Here is a 27,958-nt window from a genome sequence, read left to right as displayed (position 1 = left end):
ATGTGTTCTCTTTGCCTGGAAAGTACTCCTTAATCCCAATTATCCTTGCTCTTGTCAGATTCCTAATCACCCTTCAAAACTCAGCTCCTTTCAAACCCCTGACCATCACCTTCCAAGCCTGTTAGGTGTCCCCTGCTTTGCAGACCTCCACTGAGCCTTTACCACGCTGGTGAGCACTTTGAAAGCAGGAACTGTCTTCTTCATTTTTGTCTCCTCAGCAAAGCAGCAGCAGGACCGCCTCATTGTTCGTTTGTTTGTTTTTTTAAGATTTTATTTATTTGACAGAGAGAGAGAGCAAGCACAAGCAGGGGGAGCAGCAGGCTCCCCGCTGAGCAGGGAGCCCCAGGCAGGCTCAATACCACGACCCTGCGATCATGACCTGAGCCCAAGGCAGACGCTTACGGACTAAACCACCCAGGCGCCCATTGTTTTTGATGACTGAATGAAGGAATAAATTCTAGAGAGAGAACATCATTCCAGATCAATGCCCTCATTTTACAGATGGGAAACTGAGGCCCAGAGTGGTGACATGATCTGACAAAATCGAACTAAGAGGCAGGGACCTCCAGGCTTTTGGCTACTGAGTCCCCCCCCCCGCCCCCACTATTAACAAGTCCCATTACAGTTAGTTATCAGAGACCGAATTACTGCTACACTGAAGTCCAGTCCTTGCTCTATTTCACCCCTCCGAGCTAGTAAGCGTCCCTCATTGTGATGAGGTTAATTTTTTACCCCCCCCCCCCCCCATCTTGTGTGTTTCCTGAAGTAAGAGCCAACATCCTCTGTTTGCCTCCAGTTGTGGCCGACAGCTACAGGATCCTCTCCATCTTTCAACACCGACACTCACAGGAAGCGGGACGTCTGTCGGGAAGGTTTCTGCTTAGGACTCCCATTCCTACTGGGTGACAGTTTGTCTCCGGAAACCGTGGCGCCCTCAGTACAGCCAGATCTCCAGTGGTTTACGGTTGGGAGGGGCTCTTAACAGAAGAGGGTAAGACTCAGGGCAACACCCTTGAACTCTAACCCTGGAACTCTCCAGGATGCTTACAGGCGACGTCGATTCACTTCTTCTGCCTATCCGGACAAATATCGGGGCTGTTGAGGTCGCCGAGGGGCCAAATGGGGGGACTTGCCCCGTGACCAAGCCACTTCGCCTTTCGGCGAAAAGCGGGGCTGGGCCACGAGACTTGGGAGACTCCAAGCGGTGGAAGGCGGGGCGCCCCGGACTGACTGAGACGCGCGCGAAGGTCGCGCGCTCCCGGCGGCCGGGGCGGGGCCTCCAGCCACGCCCTCCCTCCGCCTTCTGATTGGTCCTTTCGAAACAGGCAGCGAACCGCGGCGAGCCCTAAGACCCAGGCGGAGGCGGCAGCGGCGGCGGCGGCGGCGGCGGCGGTTGGTCTGGGGCGTGCCGACTTCGCACAGATTGAACCGAGATGTCACCCTGCAGGGAGAAGTGACCATCCCGCGCCAGGGCGGGTGAGTACTTCCCTGTCTGCCTTCTCTTTTCCTCGCGAGCCTTTCTTCGCCTTCTTGGGGCTCCTGCGCTTCAGTCTGCGGGCTCGAAGACCCTCGGCGCTCCGCCGAGTCGATGCGCTTGTTTGGTTGGGTCTCGAAGCTGCAGGATTCAAGACGCTCTGCGATTGGCCCGCCGCGGGAGCCTCGTCCTCTGATTGGTTCCTGGGGCTGTCAAGGTGAAGTTTTGCCTGCCCTCTCCTGCCCACCTTGGTGCAGAGAGAGGGGCAACAGGTGTGCAGGGGCCGGGGAAGGACAGGTGCGGAAGTAGTAGATTGAGTAAGAGGTATCGGGCCGTTACCGGTCTGCTTTAGAATCCAGAGAGGGATCAGAGCCTGAAGCTAGTTGAAGATCTCCAGGGGCACCCTCATTCCCAAGCGCCTAGCACATATAGGGTCACTCAGGTCCTCAACACCACCCTTTGGAAGAATTAATGAAGTCACTGACCTTGGAAAGAGAACTACACAGACGGTTATTTTGCCCTCTGGGAAAGTTTACAGCCTCTTCTCTATTCTCTCCAATCCGGGAAGGGCTCTGCTTTCCCAGCTGCACCCCTTAGTTTGGAGGGCTGCCTTGGGGGTTGTATTGTAAAAGAAAGGGAAGCCTTGTAGATTGCCCTGGAAATCTGGGGAAACTTTCGGAAGGCGTCCTTCCTCACGCAGTCACGCCTGGTTCCTAACTAATCTTTTCAAATTGAATTTTATGGATTTAAGAGTGCTTTGTGGTATGCATGGCGGAGTTGCTGACCTAGTCCTTAAGTGAAGAGATGGTTTTTGCAAGCCCAGTCCAAGTCACACTTTGGATTTTGTTTTACTCGTGTGAAGAGCGCTAATAACTAATTTATCAGAAGATAAGCAGTTGGTGAACTACTATATGATCATCTTTCTTGGCACTTAAATTATTAGGAATTGGAATTCTAGCCACCTCGGATTTTCCTTGGGAGGAGATTGGGTTGGCTTTGAATGAAAAAGTGGAAACTGGTGAGAGTCTTCTAGCATAAATTCTGATACAAGTTGTCTGTCTGATTCATCTGTTTCAAAAATTCATTAACAGCTTTGGATAGTAGGTGTCTGCTATTTTGACATTATTGAATTAAGAGTAATATTTCTTTTTAGCATAGCAAAGTTGCTAAGCATGCAGGCTCTGAAATCAGGGTTTACCATGCGGTGACCTTAGGCAAGTTATTTAATCTTTCTGAGCCTAAATTTCCTAATCTGTAAAAGAAGGTTAATAATAGTTCCTACCTTATCGATGGGAGGATTGTCTTGAGGATTAAATGAAATAATCCATGTAAATAGTTTAGTACAGTGCCTGACATATAGCTATTATTATTTCTGTTCTGTTTAATTTGGATTAAAGGTTTCAAGCTACACCCAAAGGACTGAGAGGCACAGAGGTAAGGGTAGTGCCAGAGGCAGTGATGAGTTCTTATTCATTGATTAATTTAATACCTGTAAGCACTAAAAATAGTAACTATTGCTATTTATCAAATACATTATTACCTAGACGGTGCAGGTATGTGTTTTAGGTCCTTTACTTATATTAATGTTAAACCTCTTAGTAATCCTGTAATGTAGTTGGTGTTATCTGCATGTTATAGGTGAGGAAACTGTAGCTCAGAGAAAGCAGATAACCTACTAAGTCCACTTGGAATTCAGTCCACCCCCGTTTTTTGTGGGTCACACTGCCCTTCATTTATATTCATGCCGTTACATGACTTCTCTGCACAGAGTTGTTTGTATGGCCCAGGTTCATTTCTGCCATGGGCACAGTTTTATTTTTGAATATTTAATAAAAAAATAGTAAGAAATAATTTGACGGTAGATCAAAGTGTCTGATAAGAGAAGAATGTCAGCAATATACATGCTATTACTAAAAAACTAAACGAGTCTGATGGTGTTTGGAGAATTGGCCAGTGCATCTATGTACATCACATAGAATTTGAGAGAATAGGAAACTTGAGTCTGTCAGTAAGTTTATCTCACTTCCAGTTTCACAATTTTTAATTGAAATTTAACTGCCATAAAGAAATGCCTCAGAGGGCATGTTCACAAGATAAGGCAGTCATTGCATTTGTATTTCTTTAGTGTTTCTCCTTCTAAAAACAAAAGGTTTTCTCATGTTAATACATCGTTGTTTTAAAAGAAAGTTGCCATTTATTTTATCAACAAATTGCTAATTTCCAAAGAACTAGAATGTAATAAAATGTAGCATATGCACTAAATGTTAATTTCATCTTTGATGTTGAAAGCATCTTAGGAATTTATAGTACTATGACCATCAGTCATATGACAGATATTGCTGAAGTGCTGACTGATAGAGATTTCTGCCTATTGTCACACAACGTATACTTTTCTGTAACAGTATACAATTAACTATGGTCGAAGAGCTCACTTTATATAGTTTCAAACATAATGACTTTTATTTTCTCTTGATGGATGACGTTACTATTTTGGATTCTAAAAATAAAATTGACTGTTGAAAAACTTGTTTGACTGTGTTCAGAAGTTTTTCTTTTTTATACCTTCCTCCCCCAATTTAGAAAACATTGTGCTCCCAATGACGTAATTATAGATACTGTTCTGCAGATTGTTTTTGGTCACATAGCATCTTTTCATATCAGTAGATATAGCTCTTATTTTTTCAAGTGGCTGAATGAATCCACTGTATGAATGTAATACAACTTATTTGAGCAGTTTCCTGTTAATAGATGCTTTATGTTGTTTTTTACATTTCTTTCTATTAGTGTTTGTGTATGCGTATGTTTTCCATAGAGTTTTTTAGTTTTTCATATATAAAGGCAAACTGATTTTAAGTTCTTTAAAAATTTTATGATCAATGAATAGTTCTATTGAACAAAAAATTAAGTTACTCAGGTTGAATCACTACAAAACATTGCAAGAGAAAAATTTCGAATAGAAAAGCAAAGATTCCCAACAAATGAATAATCTTTATAATTTTGCAAATAACATGTGGTGTTTTTGTGAAGCTGTAAGAATCTTACTTCTTTCTCTTGAAAATATTTATCTGCTTTGGAAGCTGCTTTTTCCTTAAATGAGTGTACGACAGATTTACTTCATTACTGTTTCATTTTCTCTTTAGTGATAAATGCAACATTTATTGTATTTAGGAGTAATTCTGGTACTAATTTTAACACTAATTTCTACCTAGTAATAGAAGAAATGCAGAATGTTACCCCCATAAGGTTCTTATTTGAGAAAGTATAGAGTAAAATAAAAGCATATATTGCTGTGTAACCTAAATTAGGGAGGGAGTTTGGGAACTTTTTTTAGAGGAATTGAATCAAGATAAGTAGGAATGAGTCTGGAAGAAAAGAGGAGGAAGATTGTTGCATGTAGATAGATCATCAGGTGCAAAGTCCCAGAGGTGAGAGAGCATGCTTGAAGGGTCTAAAAGAAGTTTGGAGTATGAGGGTCATAAGGAGAGGCTGGAGGGGATCGACCAGGCTTTGTTAGCTTTGTTGAGGAGTTGGGGCTTTATCCTGAAGGCACTGGAGGGTCATTAGGGTTTTAAGCAGGGAAGTAGAAAGGTGTCCTCAGATGAGGGTTTGCGAAGGATCAACCTGGCTGCAGCACATGAAGAGCCGGTTGGAGGCTTGCAGAGCTGGGGAAAGGGCGCCTGGTTGGAAGCTGTTTCAGTAAACCTAGAGGGGGTGATGGTGGCTTGAACTAGAGGAGTGGCTACAGATACTGAGGAGAAAATTTAGAGGTAGAAGCAACAAGATATTGTCACTGTTTTGACTGAGGGATGCAAGGAGGCAGTGGAGACGTGGGAGAGGAAGGAATCATGGATGACCTATTTAACTTGGTGAATGTTGGTGCTGTTCCCTGAAATAGTAAACACGAGAAGCCTTTGTAAATATTTAAATGAGTGAGTATATGAATAAATGATCTCAGTTAAACAAAAGTAGGGCCATTTGAAGATGATGATGATGATGATGTGATGATGGTGATGATGATGATGATGATGACGACGATGATAGCACATAGCAGAGTGGGTTTTACCTATATAAATTTTGCATGTTTTTGTTTGGTTGGTTTTATTTATGTTTTAGGATACTATATAAACTGTTGCCATTTTTCTCGTTGTTTCAATATGTTGGGCTCACTATGTCTTCCCATCATGTTCTGGATGCATGTCGCTTTCTCGGGGCCAAATGTCTTGACCCTCTGGGCACAGCTTCCTTTCTCCACTTAAGATGTGTATTACTTTCCTATTACTGCTGGAACAAATTACCACAAACTGAGTGGTTGAAAACAACACAAACTTCTTATCTTATGGTTTGGGAGGTCACAAACCCTAAATGAGCTAAAAAAAAAAAAAAAAGATGTTATCAGGGCTTCCTTTGTTCTGGAGGCTCCAAGGGAAAGTCCATTTCTTTCCCTTTTCCAGCTTTGAGAGGGCACCTGTGTTCCTTGGCATCTTCCTCCATTTTCAAGGCTGGCAGTGATGCAACTCAATCTGTTTCTATGCTTCTCACATCATTCTCTGACTTTTCTGCATCCCTCTTTTAAAAAAAAAGTATTTATTTTTATTGAGGTATAATTGACATATCCTATTATATTAGTTTCAGATATATAACATACATGATTTGTTATTTGTATAGATTGTAAAATGATCACCATAATAAATCTAGCTAGCATCCATCCCATACATAGTTATAATTTTTTTCTTGTGATGAGGACCCTTAAGATCTACTCTCTTAGCAGCTTTCAAATGTGCAATACAGTATTATTAACTATAGTCACCATGCTATGTATTACATCCCTATGACATATAAACTGTAGGTTTTCACCCTTTGAACCCCTTCACCCGTTTTGCCCACCCCCTAGTTCCCACCTCTGGCAACCACCAATCTGTTCTCTTTATATATAAGCTTGGTTGGTTGGTTTGTTTAGAATCCACATATTAGTGAGATCATACAGTATTTGTCTTTCCCTATCTGACTTATTTCACTTAGCATAATGCCCTTAAGGTCCATCTATATTGTCACAAATGACAAGATTTCATTCTTTTTTATGGCTGAGTAATATTCCATTGTATTCATATATCACATCTTTATCCATTCATCCATCAGTGGACACTTAGGTTGTTTTTGTATTTTGGCTATTGTAAACAATGCTGTAGTGAATGTGGGGATGCGTATAGCTTTTCAAATCAGTGTTTTCATTTTCTTTGAATAAATACCAGGAAGTGGAATTGCTAGATCATATGGTAGTTCTGTTTTTCATTTTTTGAGGAACCTCGATACTGTTTTTCATAGTGGCTGCACCAATTTACATTCCCACCAACAGTGCATGAGGTTTCCCTTTTCTCTCCATCCTCACCAACACTTGTTATTTCTTGTCTTTTTGATAAAAGTCATTCTGACAGGTGCAAGGTGGTATCTCATTGTGGGTTTGATTTGCATTTCCTTGATGATGAGTGATTTTGAGTGTCTTTTCATGTGTCTGTTGGCCATCTGTATGTCGTCTTTGGACAAATATCTATTCAGGTCTTCTGTCCATTTTTTAATCAGATTGTTGGTTTTGCTATTGAGTTGAGTTGGATAGTAACTGCTTATCAGATATATGATATGCAAATATTTTCTCCCATTCTGTAGGCTGCCTTTTCATTTTGTTGATGGTTTACTTCGCTGTGCATCAGCTTTTTAGTTCGTGTAGTCCCACTTATTTATTTTGGCTTTTGTTGCCTTTGCCTTGGGAGTCAGAGCCAAAAATCATCTTCAAGACTGATGTCAAGGAACTTACCACCTATGTTTTCTTCTAGGAGTTTTATGGTTTCAGGTTTTACATTCAAATTCAACTCTTTAATCCATTTTGAGTTAATTTTTGTGTATGGTATAAGATAGTGGTCCAGTTACATTTTTTGCATGTGGTTGTCCAGTTTTCCCAACACCATTTACTGAAGAAACTATCCATTCGCTATAACATATTTTAGGCTCCTTTGTTATAAATTGACCATATATGTGTGGGTTTATTTCTGGGTTCTCTAATTTGTTCCATTGACTTATGTGTCTGTTTTCATGCCAGTACCATAATGTGTGTTTTTAAAGATTTTGTTTATTTATTTTGAGAGAGAGAGAGAGAGAGAGAGAGAGAGAGAATGAGTGAGGGGGAGGGGTGGAGGGAGAGGAAGAAGCAGACTCCCTGATGAGCAGGGAGCCTGACATGGGGCTCAATCCCAGCACCCCAGAATCATGACATGAGCCAAAGGCAGACACTTAACGGACTGAGCGACACCCAGGTGCCTCTGTTTTTTTTTTTTTAATTGAAGTGTATGTAACACACAACGTTACATTCGTTTCAAGTGTACAACATAGTGATTCCACAAGTCTATACATTATGCTGTGTTTACCGCAAGTGTAGTTACCCCACACGTTTTGATTATTACAGTTTTGTAATATAGTTTGAAAACTGGGAGAGTGATGCCTCTAGCTTTGTTCTTCCTTAAGATTGCTTTGGTTATTTGGGGTCTTGTGGTTACATATACATTTTAGGATTGTTCTATTCTGTTTCTGTGAAAAATGCCACTGGAATCTTGAGAGGGATTGCATTGAATCTGTAGATTACTTTGAGTAATGTGGACATTTTAACAATTTGATTCTTCCAGTTTAAGAGCATGGAATATCTTTTCATATATTTGCATCTTCTTCAATTTCTGTCATCAATGTCTTATAATTTTCAGTTTGTACAGGTCTTTAACCTCCTTGGTTAAATTTATTCCCAGGTAGTTTATTCTTTTTGATGCAACTCTAAAGGAGATTGTTTTCTTAATTTCTCTTTCTGATAATTTGTTACCAGTGTATAGAAACAACAGATTTCTATGCATTGATTTTTAAATCCTGAAACTTTGCTGAATGCATTTATTCTAAGAGTTTTTTGGTGGTCTTTGGGGTTTTTTATATATAATATCATGTAATGTGCAAATAGTGACAGTTTTATTTCATCCTTTCCAATTTGGATACTTTTCTTTTTCTTGTCTAATTGTCTTGGCTACGACTGCCAAATACTATGTTGCATAAAAGTGGTGAGAGTAGGTATCCATGTCCTGTTCTTGATCTTAGAGGAAAGATACTCAGCTTTTGACCATATGATGTTAGCTGTTGGCTTGTCATATATGACCTTTATTATGTTGAGTTATGTTCCCTCTATACCCACTCTGTTGAGAATTTCTCATAAATCATTTTTGAATTTTGTTAAATGCTATTTCTATATCAATTGAAGTGATCATATGATTTTTTTTTTGTTAACATGGTATATCACGTTGATTGATTTGTGGGTGTTGAACCATCCTTGCATTCCTGAAGTAAATCCCACTTGATTATGGTATATGATCCCTTTAATGTATGTTGAATTCAGTTTGCTAATACTTTGTTGAGGATTTTTCCATCTATGTTCATCAGGGATTTTGGCCTCTGCATTCCTCTTATAAAGACTCTTGTGATTTGACATTTGACCTACCAAGATAATCTCTCATCCCAAAGTCTTTAATTTATTCAATCTGCAATGCCCATTTTGCCCACAAAGGTAGCATTTTCACAGGTTCTGGGGATTAGGATGTAAACATTTTGGGAAACCGTTATTCTGACTACCACAAATAGAGTTTATTTAAGATGTGATAAAAACGTACTTGTCCACTGAGGTACACAAATTCCTGAGTAGCACATTGCTTCCAGAATCCTTTTCACTTGGACCCTCCGCCTATACACCATTCTTAGTCATCTTTTTTCCTTTGTGATTCTTTTGGTTATTAGGCATCTCACTTGACCTGCTGGTACTTTGACCAGTAACCACTATATGTATTCCACCTTGGACATGCTGGGTGAGAGGCAAAATCATTTTTCAACTGATGTCACAAAATAAATAAAAATAATAAAGAATACCAAAAAAAGGTCTCCCAGTAGATACTTGTCTACTGTGTAGCTGCTTCCAAGCTGCTGTCACATTTTGTTCCACAGCAGAAACACTGTGGAGAAGGGAGACAACCCAATTTTCCCTAGAGATTTTGATATTTCTCCTACCAAAAGTGTTTCCTAAACTTTAGGCTTGAATACTTCTTTCAGTACTACTTCCAGCAGCAGTCCAGGAACTTACAATATAGTTGGCAAAGCAATGTACAGAAATAACACAAAATGGTATGAAGCAGTGTAAAGGCAAGTGATTGGGGAAATGCTCTTTGAATTCAAGAGCGAAAGATAAAATCAGAAGTCATTCAGTCCAGTCAGGAAGGGCTACTGGGAGGAGGTAAGTCAAATAAATTATAAGCCTGGGTTAGTTGAGATGATGAAGAATCTTTTCAGCTATTCTTTCTCTATCTCCTTTGCTAACTCCTCTCATGTTTAAATGTTGGATTTTCTCAGGACTTATTCTTAGGCCCTTATCACTGCTTTCTCCATTTCTTTCCTCAGATCTCATTCTTCTCAATGGCTTTACCTTCCAAGTATTTGCCGACAATTTCTACCTCCTCTTGAACTTTCTTCTCAGCTCTAGATTAGTATTACCAACTGCCAGACAGACACTTCCACTTGGATGTCTTTAAAGCCTTCCCAAATTAAACATGATCAAAACTCAGCACTTTTGACCGATCAGTACTGTGTTCCCTGCCTCGATTTGTTCATACTCCTGTCATCCTCAGCTCAATAAATGCTCCCACTCTGTATTTGCTCAATTGCTTAAGCCAGAAACCTGGGAGTCATTCTTGACATTTCACTCTGCCCTTAATCCTTCCCTTCCACCCTTCCTCTCTAACCATTATCAGGTCTTGGTTCTGACTGAAGTGGATATAAAGTCCATCCACTTCTCTTGAGTGGAGACAATGTTGGCATTCTAGATCAGTCACCATCATTTGTCACTGAACTACTGCAGTCCTGCAGATTTTCTAACTCTTCCTCTGCCAGGCTCCTCTCCATCTCTTTTCCTGTGTGCTCCCATTTCCTGTATGGTCTCACTGTTTCTACCCTCTCTGTGACTCCTTCTTTCATTGTTTCCCCTGGTTCTTTCCCCTGCATCTCTATCCATCCCCATTCTGTTTCCTTCCCTCTTTCTCTGTTAAACCCATCACTATTTCACTATTGTGTTCCTCTCTCCCCCTCAAAGAGCTCTTTTGAAACTCGGAATGAGACTGTCTCTCACTTGGTCAAAGCTCTCCCATGGCTTCTCACTGCAGCTAGAATAAACTCTAATTTCTTCAGCAGGCCTTGTGTGACCGGGCTGCTGCCTAACTTTTCCAACCCCTCCTAAGTCACACCCTGTCCATGCTGCAGCCATACCTGCTTCTTTCCATTCTAGGAATATGCCACATTCCTCAGAGTCTTCACAAAAATTATTCTCTGTACTTAGAACTCTTCCTCTCATTCCCTGACTAATTCCTACCATTTTTCAAATTCATGTTTTCCCTCCAGCAAAACCATTTCTAATCATTCAATCTAAGTCTAAAGTAGGCCCCTGCTGTTTCCTTCCCTGTTCTTTCCTTCAAAGTAAAATTATCATGATTTAACACTGTGTATTCACTTGTGTGGTTGCTTTTTAAAATTTTCCCGACTGGTGTATTGGTTCCGTAAGGGCAGGCACACATCTGTTACGTTCATTACTGTGTCTCTTGGCTGTGGTGCTAGTTCATTAAAGAGGAAGAGTAGATGCTTGTCGAATCAGTGACTGAGTGTACATCCCATGGAAAAGCATACAGCCTGAACAGTGATGTAGCCACAAAAATGAACAAAACTGAGGGAGGACAACGAGGAGACAGGCTGAATGGAGTGAAGGGCTGATGTTACATAAGTTCCCGAAGACTTGTATTCTAGCAAAGAGAACTGTGAGTCACAAATTCATACCTGAGTATCCTCCCCATGATGACATGGCTATTTTAAAGCTTTTGCTTTCACTTATAACTATATTTATTTATCTGTTAGTAAAAGAAGCTTCCCATATTATGTTTAATGATTTCTGGGTATTATTAGCCTTATTTCTTTTTAATTTGATAAGTTATATTAAATGAACTATAATTATGTCTCATCATAGCATTAATCATACCAACTCATTTGTTAAGTGATAGTTATGTGTCAGCTACTTCATGTGTATCATCTTATTTAATCTTTGAAATAACCATATGAAGGAGGTGGTGATATCCCATTTTACAGATGAGAACACTGAGAATCAGAAAAGTTAAGCACCCCAAGGTCGTATAGCTAATATGCTGGACCTGGACTTCAAACCGGATGTGTCTGCTACTTTCTACTACCATAGTTGGTGCCTTTATTTTGAGTTATTTTAGTACACATTTAAAAAAACGAAATATCTTTGGTATGGCTATAGCATTTCTATTTTCCTTATTAGACAATTAGGAAATATTTAACCCAGAATTTTAAAACTAAGAAAGTTCCCTCCAACCACAAGTAAATCAGAGAGGCTATTTTCTTCAGTTGTTTTTCTAAATGAAGCATTAAAAATTGATGAAATGGCTTTTGACATACAGAAAGTCATACAGGCTAGTATAATAACACCTGTGTTCTCACCATTTATCTTGAAATAAAATCTTACCAGTACAGTTGAAAGGCTTCTGTGCATTCCTTCCCAGTCTCATCTTCCTCCCTCTCCTCAGCAGTAAGCATTATTCCACTATCCCAATTTTGGCATTTATCATATCCCTGCAGCTTATGTGTTTTGGCAGTAGTCTCATGTCTGAGGGCTAAATGTGGTTCAGTGGCAGTTAATGTCATTATTTTTCTGAAAAAAACTTGTTTCTTTGCTTTTTTGCCATTCTTCCCCCCCCCCCATTTGTACCAGGAATGAGCTATGCCACCTTATGCTCTGCCATCATATCTTATAATGTGGATGCGGGATAACTCAGTTTCAAAGCCTACAGCTATGGGAAAAAGGATCCGTTCAACAGGTTGGCATTTTCCCCCATCGTGATCTGAAGTCAAATTAGTACTAAGAGGCTAACCATAAATGATCTTGAGGACCTCATGGCTGAACCTGTTTTTGAGATGAGTGGGTTAGGTCCAAATCCTGTTCAGGTTCCAGGTGGATGAGTGAGTGCCTTCTGTGTTTCTGTTTTTCTCAGATTTTGTAAGTATAGTACTCTTCCTCTAAGATCTCTGTATAAACTCCTGGTCTTGTGAATGGTTCCCAGCAGGATTACAGTATAGTTTGGGCTTGGTCACATGAGAGATCTTTTTGCCCAAATCTAAGGGAAAAGACTTCCTAAAGTTGGCAAAGAATTGAAATAGGCTCCTTCCAAAAGAGAGAAAGACAAAAGCAAAACAAAACAAAAAAAGGCAATGATTTGCTGATTAAGACGCAGCTCCAAAAATGACGTGTTGCTGATTCAACGTAATTGGTTTATGTGAGAAAAATAGAGACTGAGACTTCTAGGGAAAGATAGAAAAGAGGAAAATGAGTAGTAACGAAATGAGTGAGAGGCAAGAATTGTGGTTGTGATGCAGACTTGGGGGGGATAACTATGGAACAGATTTTACTCTTTGGATTAAATGCTCGAGGACACAAAAATGACTAGAAAATATCAATAACTGTCTTTCAGCATCCAGGAATATGATGAGTAATCGTTAATTAATTGATTCACTGATGCCATCTCATCAGTTTATAGAGGTTTCCCAATAAGAACATATATTTGCATATGTGATAGTTTTTCATATATGAAGATACATTTATAGCTTATCTGAGTACAATTTCATTAGAGAATTTCTTTTTTTTTTTTTAAAGATTTTATTTATTTATTCGACAGAGATAGAGACAGCCAGCAAGAGAGGGAACACAAGCAGGGGGAGTGGGAGAGGAAGAAGCAGGCTCACAGCAGAGGGGCCTGATGTGGGGCTTGATCCCATAACGCCAGGATCACGCCCTGAGCCGAAGGCAGACACTTAACCGCTGTGCCACCCAGGCGCCCCTAGAGAATTTCTTTTTAAAGGTAATTCAGATGGTTATATTTTTCTCATCTTTAAAGTCGTTCTTTGCATTACACAAGAAGAATGCTTTGAAAAATATGTATATAAAAGATTCTTCTAAAAGTTCAAGTGACTGAAGGTTGTACACAAATTCTTCATTTCTTTCGTAAAACCGACTTTGTTGGGTTTTCCATAAAAAGTGCAACTACTAAACATTCTTGTGATAGCTTCTTTGTGAATATGTCACTGTTCTTGATTTGCACACGCCTTATAATTTAGGCCTTCTTTTGTTTTGGGTTGGCAGTTCCAACTGTTAAAGCTCTTGTCTGATTATGTGGGACTCCTTATTTTAATGGCAGCAGCTTCTTTGCTGCATTTTTAAAAAATGGTCTCGGAAGCTTCTTACTGTGGATCTTTGTTGAGGACAAAGGATTATTTATGCTAAAGGAAAATGTATTCCGCACTGAATTAGCTCGTGGGAAGCATAACAAGCTCATTTGTAATGCTCAATTGTACTTTGGCCTTTTGCTGTGGTAGAGAGAAGGAAAAATGACATCAAAAAGGACATTCTGCTGTCCTTTGCCTTGCCGCAAAGAAAACGTGATGTAATATTAGACTTTTCAGTTAGAATTAGCTCAAGTTCGACTTTGGTACCAGAAGAAATGTTCCTGAAAGGAAAGTGGTATATGTAGTTGATACTGTGCATGAGGTATGTTTGGTATAACTTAGAGGAGAAAGTAACTTTTCCTTGGAAATTGACAGCATTATAGACCATTTTTATTTTTTTCTTCTAATGTTTTAATGGTGGTTTATAATAAAAAATAGACTACTATATTATGCTGTTTTAAGCAATCAAAAATCCTAGGTTTTATATAGTCTCTATTATTCTGAGTGTTTTTAAACTCTTCACTTTTTTCCCCATCTAAAAAAACATTAAATAATTGTATTAACCTAATTAATTAAAATTGTATTTTTTTCCTATAGATTTCAAAAATAGTACTTTGAAGTTAAAATTGCTGTTTCTTTTCTTTTCTTTTCTTTTCTTTTCTTCTCCTTTCTTTTCTTTTCTTCTCTTTTCTTTTCTTTTTTCTTTTCTTTTCTTTTTGTCTTTAGCACCTAATGGAGAAAATAGCTTATGAAAAATTATTATGGAAAGGCATTGTATTGTTTTATAGTTAAAGTTGACGTCTGTCTTTATTACCTTGTTGTCTGGCAGAAGAAGCTAATGGCTAAGCTTGTGAATTTCTACAAAGTCCAGATGAACTTATATGATATGATCTCTTTATAAAAACCAGATGAGAGATACTTGACTTCAGTATCAGTTGTTGTGCTGTTGGTGTTTGCATTATAGTTTACAATATGTTTACAGGGGAAAATTGGGGGAGACTTTTGTATGTGCTAAGTTTTATTGTCAGTTTTATTTTTCTAGCCAGATGCTTCCGGAATTACCTTGATATTAGTGCCAGAAACTACATATTAAATGTGTTTCAGGTTTTCCTCTTCCAAATGAGGAGTACTTTCATAAGTGAGAAGCTAGGAGTGATTATTGAATTCTGCTACAGTCACACTATTCCAAATAGAAGAAAAGTTTTGGGTTTTCAGACAAATAGCAGACTAAAGCAGATTCCTTGTAATTTGGGGGTTTGGGGAGTAGGAAAGCTACTGTTATTTGCATATTAATGTTTTGTTCTATTTTCAGAAAAGCAATTTCATTTCAATATAGATGACCATGCAACCTGCAATTCAAGTAAGTGTTTTTCTTGGAAAACAATGTATTTAAATTATGAGATAATAATTATATGAGATTATATAAAATTATAATAATTAGTAGAATACTAAAATTATCCCGAAATGTTTTTACTGTACTAGTTCTTTTAAGCATCAGATTTTAATAACAGGAATTACTATATTTTAACTTTCTAGCTTTGAAAAGATTTTAATTTGAAGCTGTCATTTATACAAATTATTTGTAAGAGTCAAAAATTCCTTAGAATTGGTGAGTCCATCTTACTTACACTACGTTGGGAAGAGAATCGGAACATTTTATCGTTTTCCTTTCCTTACAATTGAGTATGTATTTGAAAGTAAAAGAGCTCTCAATGAAAACAATTATAAATTATTTATTTTAGATAATTATGCCTGTGGCCTCTAATGCCTGTAAATGACCAGACATTAAAAATTAAAATGTGAAGTGTTTTTTTGTTCTTTTTTTGGTGAGGGGAGGCAAGATAGAGATAATTAGATAAACCAGAATAATCTCACATTTGAATGATTTCCAGAATTGGTATTTGCTATATTGTTCTTGTATTCTTTCAAAAGTTTTCTTTTGATATAACTAGAATATGTTTGAATCTTAATTTAAAGATAAAAATCACATTGAAATTCTACCTATAAAGATGTAAGCACTTTGCCTTGCAAAGCGAGAACTTTAGAATCAATCATTTCTGGTTTGGGTTCTGCCACTCTGATTGTGAGATTCTGGCAATTTATTTTACCTCTGCTTCCTCACCTCCTAGGTGAATATAATAGCACTTATTTTTCAGGGTCATTGTTCAGGAAATGAATGGAATCAACGAGAGAACATGAGCAAAGTGCCTGCTAGAATGTATGTCGCATAGTAGACACTTCAGAAATTTGGTTGTATCATTGGTGTAACAAAATTCTTCACATATAAAACTGGAGATTATACCTGTGTCATGAAAGCCTTTCTTCCTTCCTTCCTTTCTTTGTTTCTTTCTTTTGAAAGAAGCCTTAGCAAGATGACAGTGGGTGAAAACTAAAGATTATTTATCAAATGTTAACAATTCTGAATATAATCCTGCTTATTCTCTGTCCTATGTGTGTTATGCAGCTATATCCTCTATATTAATAAAGAGATCTATTATACATTTTTCCTTTTGGGACTTGGGAGTACATGGCAGTCTCCCAAAAGGTCTTATTCTTGCTCTTGGGGTCCCCTCAAATCCATATTGAGTATGCTCAAAACTCCTTTATTACTCAAAACCATTTTTTATCTGATTATTTCTATTTGTCCTCTCTTTATCTAAGTCTCAGAAACATCATCAGTTTCATGTTAATTATATTTTCTTGATTCTTTATAGGGTGCTTTTTATAATTTCTGCATTGACTATATTTTTCTCATTCTACCCTAATGCCATTAATATTTTCTTAACTTGGTGACTTTCTTCATAGTTCTGTTTTATAGTTCCATGAAACCTTCTCTGATCTTGTGTCTATAGATCCAACTTTATTAATTCTTCTCCAAGAATACTCTTGACATCTGGTCATGGACGTTTTTGCTTTCCTCCCTGATGAGTGTGAAAACTTTGTAGGATTTTCACCTCTTTCTTTTCTAATTATATTAGACAGTTATGTAGTTATTCATAAGTGCCTTGTAGAGAGGAGCCATCCAGTAGATAGCTTATCAGTTGATTTCTTATTAATTTAATACATTAAGATCTTCCTTGTCTCCCCTTTTTTTTATATCATTCATTCTGATTAGTAAATAAACATACAGCCTAAAAATCAATGAACTATAGTTCCTGATCTCTTTTGGGCCATACATAGTCCCCTTCGAGAATCTGACAAAAAGCTATGAACTGAGAAGAGACCCATTTGTATATAGGCATAAAATTTTACCTAATTGTAAGTTAAGTTTATGTACATACTCAAGTTTATAGACTGCCTGTGGATTAAGAATCTTTGCAATATGACAGCTTTCACATGTTTGAGAACAACCTTTATACATGCAGTTTTTGCTTTGACATCTAACTTTTAACAGCATTAATATGCTATGGACTAGCCCAGGTTATTATAGAGACTTTTATTGGCAAGAGTAGGAGAATCCAAGTACTCTTTTCCCTAATGTGGCAAGAAATTACAATGGCTTAATGTTTGCTTCTCCATTTACACACTTGATTTTTTCCAAAACCACCCTTCTAACTCTTGCACATCTTTCCTTGACAAACTTTTGCAGCTGCTCTGCCTTTTTTCAGCTCAGCCAAATGGTTAAGACAAATAACATTCTATTGGCTATAAAATACCTTCAACTGTAAGATGCATCTTGATTTTGATGGTGCAAAGAGTCACTTGCTAATGTCCTCAATTATTCAACAAATGTTTAACTGAATACCATGTGCTATGTCTTATACTGAGTTCTGGGATTACAAACAGAAATAAGACATGCTTATGAAAGGAAAATTTAGATAGTAAATCTTTGCTGTACTCCCTTTGAAATAATTTTAAGAGAATTCAGAGAAATAAATTAAAAAGACATCTTGTCTTTTTCCTAAAACTTTATAAGATCTTTATATATTTAGGAGTTCATTTCCTAACCTCTACCCTTAGTTCCTGAAATAAGGGCCCTCAAATAAGTTATGTGTTGTTGTTGTTTTTATCTTTGGATATTGTTATTGAGTTTCACTGCTCCTGCTTGCCTCTTGTGCTATGTATTCATGTTCTTTCTTTGCATTTGGGATTTTTTAAATGTGTTTGTTTCTCATCAAAGGAACTTGGAAGCTGCTCTTTCTTTCTTTCCTTCCTTCCTTCCTTCCTTCCTTCCTTCCTTCCTTCCTTCCTTCCTTCCTTCCTTCTTTCTTTCTTTCTTTCTTTCTTTCTTTCTTTCTTTCTTTCTTTCTTTCTTTCTTTCTTTCTTTCTTTCTTTCTTTCTTTCTTTCTTTCTTTCTTTCTTTCTTTCTTTTTTCCCTCCAGAGTTTGTCTGGATTAACAGTGGTGTTATGGATTTTGATTTGGTGTAGTAAGACTTGCCTTAAGTACACCTCAGTAAGTTTAATCTATTTTAGAGGGGAAATTATCTACATTTAAAAATCAAGAAGGGAATATAGATCCACTTGGTATTACCTGTACTCATACCTCTTTAAAAAAAATTAGAAAACCTTTATTTTAAAGTAATCACAAACCTGCAAAGTAGCTGTTAAGTGTAGAACATAGATATTTGGTTGTGGAACCATTTGAGAATAAGTTGCCAGTCTGATGCCCCATTACCTCTGAATACTTCAGTGTGTCCTTCTCACAAAAAAGGACATCGTCCTACACAACTGCAATGAAATGATTGGAACCAGGATGTTAACATCGGTACAGTCCTGCCACCTAATACTCAGACCACATTCAAGTATTGTCAGTTCTTCCCATAAGGTCCAGTTCAGAATTACGTGCCGCATTTAGTTGTCACGTCCCTTGATCTGTCTAGAACAGTACCTTTGCTTTCTTCAATGACCTTGACACTTTTGAATATCATAGACCAATTATTTTGTGGGATGTCCCTCCGTTTGGATTTGCCTGTTATATTCTCATGATTAGGTTCAGGTTATGCATCTTTGGCAGGGAGATCATAGAGGGATACTGTGTTTTCTCTTTGCATCCTCTCAGGTGGAATGTGATTTTGATTTGTCCCATTATTGATGGTGTTTACTTTTGTCACTTGGTTAAGTTGCTGTCTGTCAGGTTTCTCCACTATAAAATTACTCTTTCTTCTCTTTGTAATAAGTATTTTGTAGGGAAGTACTTTGAAACTATATAAAAATCTCATTCCTCGTCAAAATTCCAGTTTATTCATATATTTGTATCTATATGAACTAACAGTTCTCTATTTTATTCAATGTGCTATAATCCATTTATATGATTGTGTGCTGAAGTTGCCCTTGATTTAGCCAGTACCAGTCCCTCCATGTTGACTTCGGTGTCCTTTTGGTTTGTCCCCATCAGTATTTGAGCCCTTCTTTGCTTTCTGGTAAGAGGTATTCCAGTCACCATAGGATTCATTCTAGTTTTCTCTCATTCCGTAGAAGAGTTGTACCTCTCTTCTTAGGCAGTGAGAAACCTGGCTTCCGTTCGATAATCCCTGTGAATATCACAATCTTCCATTGTTGCTGCCACCCCGTCCCTGAGTTGATGGCCTTTTCAGCTCACTTGGGCTCTGACTCCCCGCACTGGGATGTTCCTCCATCGTCCCCTGGGGACACCCTCCTCATCCTACCCAGGGCCTGATACTGTGCACAAGGCTGTTCCCATGTGTGCATACTCTCTCATCTCACTCAAGCTCTGGCCCTTCATGTCAAGCTTCCCTCCAGTGAGCATCCCCCATCACTTCACCTGTGCTCGAGTACACCTTCCTGAATTGAGAAGTGAAAGTCTTTTCTCTAAATAATCTTATATTAAAGCATATCCAATTGTATTTCAAAATTTTGCAAGTGTTGGTTTGATAGTATGTTTATGTCAGTTTTTTTTTTTAAGATTTTATTTATTTATTTATTTGACAGAGAAAGAGACAGCCAGCGAGAGAGGGAACACAAGCAGGGGGGGTGTAAGAGGGAGAAGCAGGCTCCCAGCAGAAGAGCCCGATGTGGGGCTCGATCCCAGAATGCCGGCATCACGCCCTGAGCCGAAGGCAGACGCTCAACGACTGAGCCACCCAGGCGCCCCTGTTTATGTCAATTTTTATTCTTAATGAGGGATTGGCCAGGTAGTAAATATTCTTGGCTTTGAGAGTCAGTAGGCAAAATTGAGGCTATTACGTAGGTGCTTATACAACAACCATTTTAAAATGTAAAAACCGTTCTTAGATTGTGGGACATGCAAAAATCAGGTGACATGACAGATTATCTAGAATTTTTTTAAGCTAACACTTATTATGATCAGAAGTTATAAAATGCCATTTATGCATTTATTCATTCATTTATCCATTATACAACAAATGTTGCTAGGCCCAATGCTAGGTGCTACAAGGATGTATCTTGTAAGGCAGGTAACTGACTGATTTTATAGCTGCGAGGCTGAAGCTGTGGTTCAAGTAATTTATTAAACTTAGCTAGCAAATGAATGAAAAATATGATTTGTTGACTGTTACCCTCTAGTTTGATAGTAGAATCCATTCGTTGCTTAGGGATTCACTTATATTTACCACAGTATTGAATATTGAAAGTGTCTCAAGTTTCGAGATTAACAGTTAGCTTCTAGTTTATAAACGTTCTGTGAACTGCTGCGGTTTTATACATGTGTGTATTATATATGGTCTATGATTCATTTACGTATAAGTGTGGATTATACTAACTTTTAAAAAGGTTGCATCCGTTTGGTGGGTGTTTTCTCTAGGTTTGGTTTGGAGAAGACCTGCCTCTAAGTCCACGGAGTCCTCTGACCCCCAGACACGGGCCAGGCTTGGCTGACGTCTGTCAGTATGATGAGTGGATAGCCGTGAGGCATGCAGCCACCCTGCTGCCCATGCAGGAAGATCTGTCGATCTGGCTCTCTGGTTTATTAGGTAAGGCTTGAAAAGGTACTCAGAATTGTAGTTTTTATTTACGAAATATTTATTGAGAATCTTACTCTTTGTCGAGGCGTGATTGTTCCAGGCTGGGGATACTCTAGTGAATGGAATATTTGATATCCTTGTTCTCACATTCCAGCTGGGGAGGTATTCCAGTTCACCCCGAACCTTAGGGCTTGGATGGTAAGGAAGTTTGAGGCTTAACAGAAGAGGTCTGTAGTAATCTTTGAATAATCAACATTTTCACTGCCAGTGTTAAAACCTTTTTTTTTTTAAAGTGTATAGGTCTGATTTGGGGTCTCTATTACCGATGTACCCCCCCATCTCATATAAAGCATGAAATTCTGAGTGGACTATGTATCGTAGTTAATATGATTGCTACTTCTGAGGCCTTGAGGGGCAGAGGCATGTGAAACCTAGGAGGAGGTGTCAGCTTGGAGAATATCTGCCTTCATATTTCTTTACTCAGTTAGAGACTAGGAGTGCTCTGAACTTTCTCCCCAGAAAAACACTCTCTTTTAAATACAGAATTTCGTATATGGCCTTCCTGAGATAATTAAAAACACTGCACACTCTAATTACCTCATATCAATTTGATGAGTGGGATAATTTTTTAAAAAGTTATTTATGTAATAATAATGGTTCTAAAGAAAGGGTTTTAGGGGCAAAAAGTCGGTATTCCCAGGGTGTGTGTTACGCTATTATCTTTAATTTTAAAATCATAACAAAGTCCATCTTATTTCTGGAGAATCTTTTTTCTTCTGCAAGCAGTAGTAATGTTCAGGGAATCAAAATTTAACCGTAACAGTTAAAATTGAAATGTAAAATATTCTGGTTTTTAAGAAATGCAATAAAATGTCATTTTATTTTTTCTTCTACATCACAGACATTTTTGTTTCAGTGGTCTTTTACTTAATTTTGCATTATCTATTTTAACTGTAGCTTCTAAGAGTGAATACTTGGAGTCCGATCTAATATTTGTCTCGTATTTCAGCTAAAATCTAGTTACATTTATTAAGTTTTAACCATATTGTTTGAATTTACTGTTTCTAGTAGAATCTTAACTTTGAAATATGTTTTTAGGTATTGAAGTTAAGGCAGAAAGGTTATTGGAAGAACTTGATAATGGAGTACTATTATGCCAACTGATTGATGTCCTTCAAAACATGGTGAAAGCTTGCGACTCTGAAGAACTTGGGGTAAGAACGTGTTTGACAGTTGGTGATTTTGTAAAATTTACTTATTTATGTATTTATTTATTTGAGAGAGCGAGCAGGGGGAGGGGCAGAGGGCAAGGGAGAGAGAGAATCGGAAGCAGACTCAACACTGAGCACAGAGCCCAATGTGGGGTTCCATTTATTGACTGCGAGATCATGAACTGAGCTGAAACCAAGAGTCGGACACTTAACCGACCGAGCCACTCAGGTGCCCTGACAGTAGGTGATTTTATACCTTGGTACATATTAATTTGTTTATGTACATTTCTTATCATATCTGAAAGGTTACAAACCTCCACCAACTATGTATAAGACCTTAGATAATTTACCTAATCTTGCAAAATGGGAGAATTAACATTTACGTTGTTAGATTTATTTGCAAGGATTTGGTGAAATTAAATGAAGTAATGTATGGATGGTATTTAGATTAGTGCCTAATGTAAGTAAATATCCAGTAAGTATTTATCTCTCCTTGAGAATGATACTCTCATTCGTTGTGAGAGTTAAATGAGAAAAGAGCTTGTGACGGTTTCTGACACAGTTATTATTTTTACTATTATTATTACCATCATCATCACCATCTTTATATTCCCCATATTTTGTCTTGTAAATTCTATAATTTGATTAAATGAATAATGATTTTTTTTTAGGCAGTTTTCCTCCGTTGGCCCTGAAATCATGATTTGAACTAGATAAGTTTTCCTCAAACATTGGTCACCTATGAGATCTGGGGTCTGTGAGTGCGGCATCTGGATATTCACATAGTGTTGGTGGAAATATAAATTGCTATCATCTTTCTGGGAGACAGTGGGTGATATAGATCCCATTGAAAGTAGAGCACATCTTTTGATACGTAACATAATTCTCCTAGGAACTTAAGAAAATAATTACAAATTCACAAAAATGATTGTGCAGAAAAATTGAAGAACAGTTTAAATGCTCATCAATAAAGAAGTTGTTAAGAATTAATTATGTACCTAAACTGAGTGAAATGCGTTATCCATTCATTAGAAAGGACTATTTTAATCTGTTATTTTGCACCCCGAAAAGATGCCCACAGCCTGTTGTTAAGTGTGTACACACACACACACACACACACACAGATCAGATTGCGGGCTAGCACGTTTGTGTAGCATTGTGTAGATGCAGATAGGCGTACCCGTGTGCCTGGAGATGCTTACTAACATGTGAGTGCAAAGATTTCAGCTGATGATTAGAAAAACTCACAAGGCCCTTTTAATTCTGGAAAGTACAACAACAGGAAAGGTATATAAGGAACTGGTAATAGTGGTCATCTCTAGGAAGAGAGAGGAACTGAGTGGTAGAGGTGGGAGACAGACTTATGCCCTATTGTGCCTATTGCATTTTAAAAAAATCTTAGGCATAAATTGCTTTTTCAAGTAAAAATTTAAAACAGAACTAAAACCCCTCTGCCTCAGCAGGATTATCTAACTATTCTTGATCCAGATAGTTAAAAAATTAGGATTATATAAAACTTAGACTGTTAATTTTCAAAGAAGTCCAATTAAGAATGGGGTACTACTTCCTTATTTGACAGTCTCCTCAAGAAACCCAGAACCATATTTAGGAATCTGCAAATAAGGAAGGAAGCAAAAATGAGCATGTCCATTAACCTTTAACAGCAATAATTTTGTGTTTGTATTGAACTCTGTATGGAGAGACATTTAGAGATGTGCTTTGGAATTATTAGACTGTCATTTTTTATTTTAATTAAGACTCTTGTGTCGTTTTAAGAAGAAAGAGGTTAGAGATGCTTGATCCTACTGCTAATTTTGACTAGATTGATTTCCTAGGAGTCATTTTCTGGAACAAACAAAATTTTTGAAAATAGCTTTTCCTCCTAATGTTGTGTACTTTTTAGTCATATTCAATACACCAAACATTTAGTAATATTAAAATGGATATCTAATGAAAATGTCCTTGATAGGAATTTTTGAAATTATTCTTTCATCTTTTCCAGAATTTTCCAATGAGAAAAGTGCCCTGTAAGAAGGATGCTGCCTCAGGTTCATTCTTTGCTAGAGACAATACTGCGAACTTCCTTCACTGGTGCCGGCATATTGGGGTCGATGAGACCTACCTCTTTGAATCTGAAGGTTTAGGTAAGTGTTGTTGTCATCACTATGTTTAATTATTTATTAGGGTATTTTTGTATGTCTCACATCTGATTTTTTTCCAAATAAGGACTCAAATGCCATATCTCATTTTCCTAGAAAAATTTATACTTTAAATATATGTAAAACAATTGGAGAATCAGATTCTAAACCATATATATTTAGCTTTTCATTTATAGTTAAAGATCTTTTATATTTAGAACACCCTAGAAATATTTTACTTCCTAAATGAGTTGGCCAAGGAAAGGTTCTGGACTAATGCTTTGCTAATTAATGTTTTCATCAAGAATTGCTCTACCAAAATCTAAATTACTAGTAATTTCTTTTTAACTGGATAATTATAGAAATAACAGAAGGCCAATTGACGTAGACTCATGGTATTTAGATTTACCTGGTACACAGCAGCTGCCGAGTTGATTATCTAAACGGATTCATGTTTTTGACAATTCATTTTAAAACGTCATGCTCTATCGAATAATTATTGACATATTGGCTCATTTACTTTCAGTCAATAGAAGCATCTGCGCAGTGACTAACGTGGAAGCTAGCTAAGTTTTAGACTACTATATATATATATATATATGTATATATATATATATATATTTCCTTAGAGCATTCAGATTTGTATATACATACACACATAGAATTTATAACGTTTTGACAGGAGCAGTAGCATACCAAGGGTGGGCCGAGATCATGGGAGTAGTACTGTACCCTGGTAGAGAGAAGTACTTTATCACTGACATTGTTTGGAATTGCTGTTTCATGGTGATAATAAAAAACAAACAAATTTTTAGGTGGTTTTATTATAGTTTGAAAATTCTCTGAATTTAAAAAAAAAGGGAATAACTAGTTCACTGCCTTAAGCAAAGATTCAGGTTATTAGGTAACCATCTGTTCATAGTTCCATACCAAACACAAACTAAGAAAATAAACTAAAAACAGAACAAAGTAAAATAAAATGCTCTGACTGTGCATATGCTCGTTGCCTGCACACAGGACAGGGTAGGCTGCTCCCACTGCCACCCATCTGATACGCCTCTGGATATTCCTGTCCAGCATACAATTTAAAAAATGTAATGGGTTACTATTTTACTTCCCATTTTGTACCGCATTTTAATCCAGGTGTGCTGATTGTTATTGACAATGAGGTTGATTCATGGCATAGGCAGGTTGTAGAGATCAAAGGAAAGAAGAAATGCTTTGAATTCTCTAGTTTCCAGTTTATTGTTTCTGAAAGGATATAAAATTGTATATTTCTCATTGTCAGTAGAAGGCATCTTCTGACTGTCCTGAAGGTCAGTATAGGACTAAATAAGGCACAGCCAATAACATTAATTAATTTCTAGGCATTGAACTGAAGAGCTAATATTTTTAATTTCTGAAGGTTTCAGAGATAAGCCTCTGTATTTTTACATTTTGCTAGGAAATCAAAGCAATTAAAAAAAACAAATAGTGCTATGCTTAAATTATGCTTAACAGCTACTTTTAGAGAAACAAGTTGAATAAAAGTTGCAGGACAAATTCCTTTTGGTATGAAATTTGAAGTCAAATATAGGCCTTTTTATTGCTTTGGAAGGGTGTACTTTGTGCTTGGGGTATAAAATAGATGATATTCGTAAATCAAACAACAACTGCCATTTCCACTGGGGGAGTCAGTGTGCATGTTATTCATCACCCACACACACCAGTATTCTTTTAGGGCTCCGAAGTTTCCTAGAACTTTTATCTCTAAGGACAGGAGCGGGAAGATAGGTGATCACAACTACCATATTGGTGCATTTAGCCGAGTTCTAACGATCAGGGTTTTTTGTTTGTCTGGCCTTATTTTTTATTAGAGATCTTTGTTTGAATCATTAGATTAGTATTTGAGTTCCTTTAAAAAAATAAAATTTCCCAATGTGCTAGCATAAATATACCATCATAATCTACCATCTTAACCATTTTAAGCATAGTAGGTTTTGTTTTATTTATAGCATTTTTTAAAATTGGGATATACTTTGGGGCCCCTCAATTAGTCGGTGGAGCATCTGACTCTTGACTTCGGCTTGGGTTGTGATCTCAGAGTCATGGGATCAAGCTCGCATTGGGCTCTGTGCTCCGCGTGGAGTCTGCTTACCCTCCCTCTGCTCCTCCCCCTACTTGCGCACGCGTGCTCGCTCGCTCTCACTCTGATGTGAGATGTACTTCACATAACATAAAATTCATCATTTCAAAATGTACACTTAAGTGGTTTTTAATATATTTGCTGTGTTATGCAACCATCACCACTAATTAATTCCATAACATTTTCATTATTCACAAAAGAAAACTCATAGCTCTTAACAATTAGTCCTGGCATCTCCTGGCATCTATGGATTTGCATGTTCTGGACACTAAGTAAATAGAATCATACCGTATGTGGCTTTTTGTGTCTGGCTTTTTTCATTTAGCATGTTTCATTTATGTCATAGCATTCAACAGTACTTCATTCCTTTATGTGGCTGAATGAGTCCATGTATGGACATACTACATTTTTAAAAAACATTATCATCTGATGGATATTTTGATTGTTTTTTCTTTTTGGTCAATATGCATAATAATATCTACGTTCGTTTACAGATTTTTGAGTGAACATATGTTTTTAATTCTCTCAGGGATATACCTAGAAGTGGAATTGTTGAATCATATGGTAATTCTATGTTTATCTTTTTGAGGAACTACCAAACTGTTCACGGTGGCTGCACCATTTTACATTCCCGCTGGCAACGCACAACTTCACATCTCCGCCAACACTTGTTATTGTTATTGTTCTTTTTTTTTTTTTAGTGATATCTTAGTGGATGTGAGAAGTGATGGCTCATTGTGGTTTCGATTTGCATTTCCTTAATGATTAACGATGTTGAACATCTTTTCATGGCTTATTGGCCACTTGTGTGTCTCTTTGGGGAAATATGTATTCAAATCTTTTGCTCATTTTTGGGGGAGATCTTTTGTCTTTTTTGGTTGACTTGTAAGAGTTTTTTATTTGCCCTTATCATATATATGATTTGCAAATATTTTCATCCAGTATTTGGGCTGCCTTTTCACTTTCTTGTTAGTATGTCCTTTGATGGGTGAAAATTTTAAATTTTGATTAAGTTCAATTTATCTTTTCTTTGATTGCTTGTGCTTTTGGTGTCATATTTAAAATACTATGGCCTAATCCAAGGTCACACAGATTTTCACCTCTTTTTCCTTCTAAGAGTTTTATAGTGTTAGCTCTTATATTTAGGTCTTTGATCCATTTTGAGTTATTTTTTTGTATATGTTGTGAAGTAAGGGTCTAAATTCATTCTTTTGCATGTAGATATCCAGTTGTTCTAGCATCATCTGTTGAAAAGACTGCTGTTTTCCTTATTGAGTGAGTTGTCTTGCCACCCCCTTTTTTTTTTTTTAAACTTCTAAGGGACACTGTGCTAGTATCCTCTTTTTTTAATTTTTTTTAAAGATTTTATTTATTTATTTGACAGAGAGAGACAGCCAGTGAGAGAGGGAACACAAGCAGGGGGAGTGAGGAGAGGAAGAAGCAGGCTCTCAGTGGAGCAGGGAACCCGATGTGGGGCTCGATCCCAGGACCCTGGGATCATGACCTGAGCTGAAGGCAGACGCTTAACGACTGAGCCACCCAGGCACCCCTCTTGCCACCCTTTTTGAAAATCAATTGAACACAAACATCTGGGTTTATTTCTGGACACTCAGTTCCATTCCACTGGTCTCTATGTCTATCCTTATGCCAGTAACACACTGTCTTGAATACTGTAGCTTTGTTGTAAGTTTTGAAATTGGGAATTGCGAGGCTTGCAACTTTGTTCTTGTTTTGGCTATTCTGTCTTTTACAATTCTATATGAATTTTATCGGCTT

At 37.5% G+C, this 27,958-nt stretch overlaps 1 protein-coding gene across 3 annotated transcripts in view; it reads left to right on the top strand.

Annotated features, from left to right (window-relative positions):
* Positions 1-1,326: 1,326 nt before the first annotated feature.
* Positions 1,327-27,958, top strand: part of GAS2L3 (growth arrest specific 2 like 3) — a 38,503-nt gene continuing 11,871 nt past the window's right edge. The window contains exons 1-5 of one of the 3 annotated variants that reach the window (XM_045779961.2): positions 1,327-1,476; positions 15,138-15,185; positions 20,549-20,717; positions 21,807-21,922; positions 23,922-24,063. In XM_045779961.2, coding sequence (XP_045635917.1) covers positions 15,162-15,185; positions 20,549-20,717; positions 21,807-21,922; positions 23,922-24,063 — 451 coding nt within the window. In that variant the 5' untranslated portion in view covers positions 1,327-1,476; positions 15,138-15,161. Of the gene's footprint in view, positions 1,477-13,286; positions 13,462-14,050; positions 14,148-15,137; positions 15,186-20,548; positions 20,718-21,806; positions 21,923-23,921; positions 24,064-27,958 lie in introns of those variants that run through there. The other 2 variants (XM_045779962.2, XM_087868826.1) reach the window with 2 other exon arrangements.

This window comes from Ursus americanus, chromosome 17 (assembly GCF_024610735.1).
Source record: "Ursus americanus isolate L20-20 chromosome 17, mUrsAme1.1.p, whole genome shotgun sequence".
In the NCBI taxonomy this organism is placed as follows: Eukaryota; Metazoa; Chordata; class Mammalia; order Carnivora; family Ursidae; genus Ursus; species Ursus americanus.
The sequence above is the reverse complement of the archived record's forward strand: the minus strand, read 5'-3'. Positions and strand labels throughout refer to the sequence as shown.